General features: G+C 48.2%; 1 protein-coding gene across 1 annotated transcript; it reads right to left on the bottom strand.

Moving 5' to 3' along the window:
* Positions 1-6,604: 6,604 nt before the first annotated feature.
* On the bottom strand, positions 6,605-7,597 carry LOC142665208 (olfactory receptor 51G2-like). The gene has a single exon (XM_075844815.1). It carries the CDS (start codon positions 7,595-7,597, stop codon positions 6,605-6,607), a length of 993 nt encoding a protein of 330 aa, XP_075700930.1.
* Positions 7,598-8,265: the final 668 nt, after the last annotated feature.

Below are 8,265 nucleotides of genomic sequence, written 5' to 3'. Positions count from 1 at the left end.
ACGTGACTACAGGCTCCTCCCACACCTTACACTACGTGACTACAGGCTCCTCCCACACCTTACACTACATGATTACAGACTCCTCCCACACCTTACACTACGTGACTACAGACTCCTCCCACACCTTACACTTCGTGATTACAGGTTTCCTCCCACATCTACCACTACGTGACTACAGGCTCCTCCCACATCTACCACTACGTGACTACAGGCTCCTCCCACATCTATCACTACGTGACTACAGGCTCCTCCCACACCTTACACTACGTGATTACAGGCTCCTCCCACATCTACCACTACGTGACTACAGGCTCCTCCCACATCTACCACTACGTGACTACAGGCTCCTCCCACACCTTACACTACGTGACTACAGGCTCCTCCCACACCTTACACTACGTGACTACAGGCTCCTCTCACACCTTACACTTCGTGACTACAGGCTCCTCCCACACCTTACACTACGTGACTACAGACTCCTCCCACATCTACCACTACGTGACTACAGACTCCTCCCACACCTTACACTACGTGACTACAGACTCCTCCCACACCTTACACTTCGTGATTACAGGTTTCCTCCCACATCTACCACTACGTGACTACAGGCTCCTCCCACATCTACCACTTCGTGACTACAGGCTCCTCCCACATCTACCACTACGTGACTACAGGCTCCTCCCACATCTACCACTACGTGACTACAGGCTCCTCCCACATCTACCACTACGTGACTACAGGCTCCTCCCACATCTACCACTACGTGACTACAGACTCCTCCCACATCTACCACTACGTGACTACAGGCTCCTCCCACACCTTACACTTCGTGATTACAGGTTTCCTCCCACATCTACCACTACGTGACTACAGACTCCTCCCACATCTACCACTACGTGACTACAGACTCCTCCCACATCTACCACTACGTGACTACAGACTCCTCCCACACCTTACACTTCGTGATTACAGGCTACTCCCACACCTTACACTACGTGACTACAGGCTCCTCCCACATCTACCACTACGTGACTACAGACTCCTCCCACACCTTACACTTCGTGATTACAGGTTTCCTCCCACATCTACCACTACGTGACTACAGGCTCCTCCCACATCTACCACTTCGTGACTACAGACTCCTCCCACACCTTACACTTCGTGATTACAGGTTTCCTCCCACATCTACCACTACGTGACTACAGGCTCCTCCCACATCTACCACTACGTGACTACAGGCTCCTCCCACACCTTACACTACGTGACTACAGGCTCCTCCCACACCTTACACTACGTGACTACAGGCTCCTCTCACACCTTACACTTCGTGACTACAGGCTCCTCCCACACCTTACACTACGTGACTACAGGCTCCTCCCACACCTTACACTATGTGACTACAGGCTACTCCCACATCTACCACTTCGTGACTACAGGCTCCTCCCACACCTTACACTACCTACGTGACTACAGGCTCCTCCCACATCTACCACTACGTGACTACAGGCTCCTCCCACATCTACCACTACGTGACTACAGGCTCCTCCCACATCTACCACTACGTGACTACAGGCTCCTCCCACACCTTACACTTCGTGATTACAGGCTCCTCCCACACCTTACACTACGTGACTACAGACTCCTCCCACACCTTACCCTACGTGACTACAGGCTCCTCCCACATCTATCACTACGTGACTACAGGCTACTCCCACATCTACCACTACGTGACTACAGGCTCCTCCCACACCTTACACTACGGGACTACAGGCTCCTCCCACACCTTACACTATGTGACTACAGGCTCCTCCCACACCTTACACTTCGTGACTACAGGCTCCTCCCACACCTTACACTACGTGACTACAGGCTCCTCCCACACCTTACACTACGTGACTACAGGCTCCTCCCACACCTTACACTTCGTGACTACAGGCTCCTCCCACACCTTACACTACGTGACTACAGGCTCCTCCCACACCTTACACTACGTGACTACAGGCTACTCCCACATCTACCACTACGTGACTACAGGCTCCTCCCACACTTTACACTACGTGACTACTTTCTCCTCCCACATCTACCACTATGGGACTACAGGCTCCTCCCACACCTTACACAACGTGACTACTGGCTCCTCCCACACCTTACACTACGTGACTACAGGCTCCTCCCACACCTTACACTACATGTTTACAGGCTCCTCCCACACCTTACCCTACGTGACTACAAGCTCCTCCCACACCTTACACTATGTGACTACAGGCTCCTCCCACACCTTACACTACGTGACTACAGGCTCCTCCCACATCTACCACTACGTGACTACAGGCTCCTCCCACATCTACCACTACGTGACTACAGGCTCCTCCCACACCTTACACTTCGTGATTACAGGCTCCTCCCACACCTTACACTTCGTGACTACAGGCTCCTCCCACACCTTACACTACGTGACTACAGGCTCCTCCCACACCTTACACTACGTGATTACAGGCTCCTCCCACACCTTACACTATGTGACTACAGGCTCCTCCCACACCTTACACTACGTGACTACAGACTCCTCCCACACCTTACACTTCGTGACTACAGGCTCCTCCCACACCTTACACTACGTGACTACAGGCTCCTCCCACACCTTACACTACGTGACTACAGGCTCCTCCCACACCTTACACTACGTGACTACAGGCTCCTCCCACACCTAACACTTCGTGACTACAGGCTCCTCCCACACCTTACACTTCGTGACTACAGACTCCTCCCACACCTTACACTTCGTGACTACAGGCTCCTCCCACAACTTATACTACGTGACTACATGCTCCTCCCACACCGTACACTTCGTGACTACAGACTCCTCCCACACCTTACTCTACATGTCTACAGGCTCCTCCCAAACCTTACACTACGTGACTACAGGCTCCTCCCACACCTTACACTTCGTGACTACAGGCTCCTCCCACACCTTACACTTCGTGACTACAGGCTCCTCCCACACCTTACACTACGTGACTACAGGCTCCTCCCACACCTTACACTACGTGACTACAGGCTCCTCCCACACCTTACCCTACGTGACTACAGGCTCCTCCCACACCTTACACTACGTGACTACAGGCTCCTCCCACATCTACCACTACGTGACTACAGGCTCCTCCCACATCTACCACTACGTGACTACAGGCTCCTCCCACACCTTACACTTCGTGATTACAGGCTCCTCCCACACCTTACACTTCGTGACTACAGGCTCCTCCCACACCTTACACTACGTGACTACAGGCTCCTCCCACATCTACCACTACGTGACTACAGGCTCCTCCCACATCTACCACTATGTGACTACAGGCTCCTCCCACACCTAACACTACGTGATTACAGGCTCCTCCCACACCTTACACTACGTGATTACAGACTCCTCCCACATCTACCACTATGTGACTACAGGCTCCTCCCACACCTAACACTACGTGATTACAGGCTCCTACCTCACCTTACACTATGCGACTACAGACTCCTCCCATACCTTACACTTCGTGACTACAGGCTCCTCCCACATCTACCACTACGTGACTACAGGCTCCACCCCCCACACATGAAGACGCCGCCGCCTTGTGCGCAGTTCCGCGGTTTCTTGTACGTGTTTTTCATTATATCACGTGTCTGTCGGTTTTGGTTACCATGGTGACAGTCCCCCCTACACATGAAGACGCCGCCGCCTTGTCCGCAGTCCCGCGTTTCCCGCTGTTATTCCGATATGGATCACATTTTCAGAATGACGTTTGGTGATTTGCGCTTCTTCTTTCTATGGCGTTGGATTCGGCGGAGCGCCCCCCGGTGGTTTTGTGGCCCCCGCCCTGTCTCCGGGATTTAGTCTGGTGGAGATCGTGGAGTAGTCCCGGGCGCCCACCTGTTTTACTTCACACATATAATGGCGTCCCCCGGCCTGACTCCGGTGCTTGTTACTCCCGGGTCCCGTCCGTCAGACATTATCCCGTCCGTCAGTCCTGATTCTGCTTTCATGTCCCTGGACATTATTTTACCCTTTACTCCAATCCTCTATTGTTTTCTAAATCACTTCATTTATCTTACACCCTCTGGAGATACGACCCCATATACGACCCCATATACGACCCTCTTTATATCATACGACCCTATATACAACCCCTTATACGACCCCATATATGACCCTCTTTATATCATACAACTCCATATACGACCCCATATTCGACCACATATACGACCCTCTTTATATCATACGACCCTATATACAACCCCGTATACGACCCCATATACGACCCTCTTTATATCATACAACCTTATATACAACCCCGTATACGACCCCATATATGACCCTATATGCAACCCCATATACGACCCCATATATGACCCTCTTTATATCATACGACCCTATATACGACCCCATATATGACCCCATATATGACCCTCTTTATATCATATGACCCCATATACGACCCTCTTTATATCATACAACCCTATATACAACCCCATATACGACCCCATATATGACCCTCTTTATATCATACGACCCTATATACGACCCCATATACGACCACATATACGACCACATATACGACCCTCTTTATATCATACGACCTCATACAACCCCGTATACGACCCCCATATATGACCCTATATACGACCCCATATACGACCCTCTTTATATCATACAACCCTATATGCAACCCCATATACGACCCCATATATGACCCTCTTTACATCATACGACCCTATATACGACCCATATATGACCCTCTTTATATCATACGACCCCATATACGACCCTCTTTATATCATACGACCCTATATACAACCCCATATACGACCCCATATACGACCCCATATACGACCCTCTTTATATCATACGACCCTATATACAACTCCATATACGACCCCATATATGACCCTCTTTATATCATACAACCCTATATACGACCCTATATACGACCCCATATATGACCCTCTTTATATCATACGACCCTATATATGACCCCATATACGACCCCATATACGACCCTCTTTATATCATACGACCCCATATACGACCCTATATACGACCCCATATACGACCCTCTTTATATCATACGACCCCATATACGACCCTATATACGACCCCATATACGACCCTCTTTATATCATACGACCCTATATACGACCCCATATACGACCCCATATACGACCCTCTTTATATCATACGACCCCATATACGACCCTATATACGACCCCATATACGACCCTCTTTATATCATACGACCCCATATACGACCCTATATACGACCCCATATACGACCCTCTTTATATCATACGACCCTATATACGACCCCATATACGACCCCATATACGACCCTCTTTATATCATACGACCCTGTGAAGGATGATTTATTTGCTTATATTCTCGGTATGAAATTACATTGTGAATTATCAAGCAGGAGGCCGAATTACTAAGATATGTGTTATATGAAAGTGATGATAATGTGTAAATGATTTAGTTTCGTGCAGCCGCGTCTTGCCTGGAGTTCCCATCTTGTCTGGAGTTCCCATCTTGTCTGGAGTTCCCATCTTGTCTGGAGTTCCCATCTTGTCTGGAGTTCCCATCTTGTTTGGAGTTCCCATCTTGTCTGGAGTTCCCATCTTGTCTGGAGTTCCCATCTTGCCTGGAGTTCCCATCTTGTCTGGAGTTCCCATCTTGTCTGGAGTTCCCATCTTGTCTGGAGTTCCCATCTTGTCTGGAGTTCCCATCTTGGTTCTTTTGTAGTGAATAGAAAAGTCATTGTTCCTTTAATACAAGTAATGTTGATTTCGTATATTTTATCTTTGACCTTGGTTCCCATGCGAAGTTGGTAAGGAATGGACAGGGAGGGAGATGGGAGGGTGGCAAGTATGCGTGAGGGAAGGTCTCCCCCCATCTCCACGAGAATATTCTGTCCAAGAGAGAGATAAGACACCTGCAAACCTGATGTGTGAAGAATTATAATGATGTATCTGGGATGTACGTTATGATATGCTTTTTACGGAATAACAAATATTGTTACATTGTCTCTGATTGGTTTACCTCAAGCCGACACCCCTTCTGAATTTCAGTTTAACAGTTTGAGTCTGATAATAAATCCTTCAGAGGAGCATTTTGAACATTTCAGCGTGTCTGTGTATTTTCTTCTCCTCTCTCGATATATATCGGTGAAATATCCTGATTAGGATTCTGACTAATGGAGTCTGGCCTTGAGAGTCTGTTGGGACTCGTATACATTTCAGTCTAATATATTTTGAGCCATTGATTTCCACGACAACCCCATATACGACCCCATATATTGACCCTCTTTATATCATACGTCCCTATATACAACCCTATATACAACCCTATATACGACCCCATATACGACCCTATATATATATCATACAACCCTCTATATCATATGACCCCATATACGAGCCTATATACGACCCTCTTTATATCATCTGCACAATGACCATAAGCAGTATCACTAACAAAGACATTGAAGTAAGTAGGAGCCGGCGTCCTGATCGGAAGATCTGAGAGGGAAAGAAGAAGAAGTCACGACGCAGTCAATGGAAGAAGTTACTGGAAGTTCTTCTGCGCCTTTTTGTCCCTGCGGAACGGGACGCGTCTTAGTTTATGGATTAGGCGCTGGTAGATTTGTTTCGTTTTCACTCCATACACGATGGGATTCATGACTGGTGGTAAAAGGAAATGCAAGTAAGCCAAGGGGGCCTGTATCATATTGGATTTGTGATCCCCAAATCTGTGAATGATGGACAGGCTGATCATGGGGCCGTAGAATAAGAGCACAACACTGACGTGACGGGCACACGTATGGAAGACTTTACAGCGCTCGGCAGCTGCGGCCAGGCGACGCACCGCTGTCAGTATGAACACGTAGGACAGAGTGATGAGAAGACCGTCCAGGCCCATCGTGGATACAACGGCAAATATACTGTACATGTTATTGGCCCTCAGGGGGGAGCGGATGAGCCTCATCATATCAGGGTGCAGGCAGTAGGCATGGGACAGCATCCGGCTCTTACATAGACGGGAGCTTTGCAGCATTACCGGGATCGGCAATATTACAGCCACACCACGTAAGATGGCGAGCAGCCCCATCCTGGCGGTAAATGGTCTGGTGAGGAGAGAGGAGTACCGGAGGGGGTTGCAGATTGCCACAAATCTGTCATAGGCCATGGTTACAAGTACGGAAGATTCCATGACAGACAAGCAATGAATGAGGAACATCTGGAGCAGACACAGCGGCAAAGGAAGCCGTACAGAGTGTAGAGAAAACACGCCTAGTACTGTAGGGAGCGTCACCAGGGCCAGGCCCAGGTCAGTGACTGCCAGCATGGACACCAGGTCATACATCGGCATCTGCAGCGACACATCCGTCCTAATGATGAATAATAAGATGCCGTTTCCAATCAAAGAAAAGACATAGAGGAAGCAGAATAAGACTAAAATCCAGGAGTACATGTGTTCTAGGCCGGGGATTCCCACCAGGACCACCTCCAGGACATCTGTGGTGTTCATAGAGGAGATCCACAAGAAGAGGTCACCCATCTCCGTGCCTCCCACTCACATGTCACATGTAGAGAAGTATCCGGCACACAGACAAATGGGGTTCAAAAGTTATTTTGTTTTATTTATATTGTATTCAAATGGCATGGGCGGAGTGCGTGCAACGTTTCAGCCCAAAAAGACCTTCGTCAGACACTAAAGGTGTACAAAATATTACACGTAAATATCTAGGCATCATATCTGCACAATATGTGTATCATCTCTCATAACACAAACGAAGTAGCAATTTATCGAGACAAGAGATGAATAAAACAAATAATAAAGTTTAAAATGAAGACAAGAACAGAATTCATATGCAAAACTCATACATGGTTCATATTTCATCAATATCTATGCATATCCGGCATTACATTGATGCAAAAAAATGTCAACAATCAAAAGCATGAGCATGTGTATGCCACGGAAGACATGACACCCGTGGCACCGTATCCACGGCTAGAGGTGTAATATAAGCTAGACCATCCCTCAGAGACCAGGTCTAACTCGTATAATCACATATGTATATACAGGGAGATATATCCGGGTACACTTATAGTGTTATGGCGGTAATCCAAATATGCCAAAAATTGTGTGACTGGAAACACCACTGTGGAGCACACACTGACACGTGTATAATGCAAGATATCCAATGATCCTGTAGACGCTCCCTC

The sequence above is a fragment of the Rhinoderma darwinii genome, chromosome 1, assembly GCF_050947455.1.
Source record: "Rhinoderma darwinii isolate aRhiDar2 chromosome 1, aRhiDar2.hap1, whole genome shotgun sequence".
Taxonomy (NCBI): Eukaryota; Metazoa; Chordata; class Amphibia; order Anura; family Rhinodermatidae; genus Rhinoderma; species Rhinoderma darwinii.
This window is presented reverse-complemented; position numbering and strand designations above follow the sequence as displayed.

What these genes read in the sequence shown, in the direction of transcription:
- LOC142665208 (XM_075844815.1), bottom strand. Translation starts at nt 7,597, where the DNA reads ATGGGTGACCTCTTCTTGTGGATCTCCTCTATGAACACCACAGATGTC.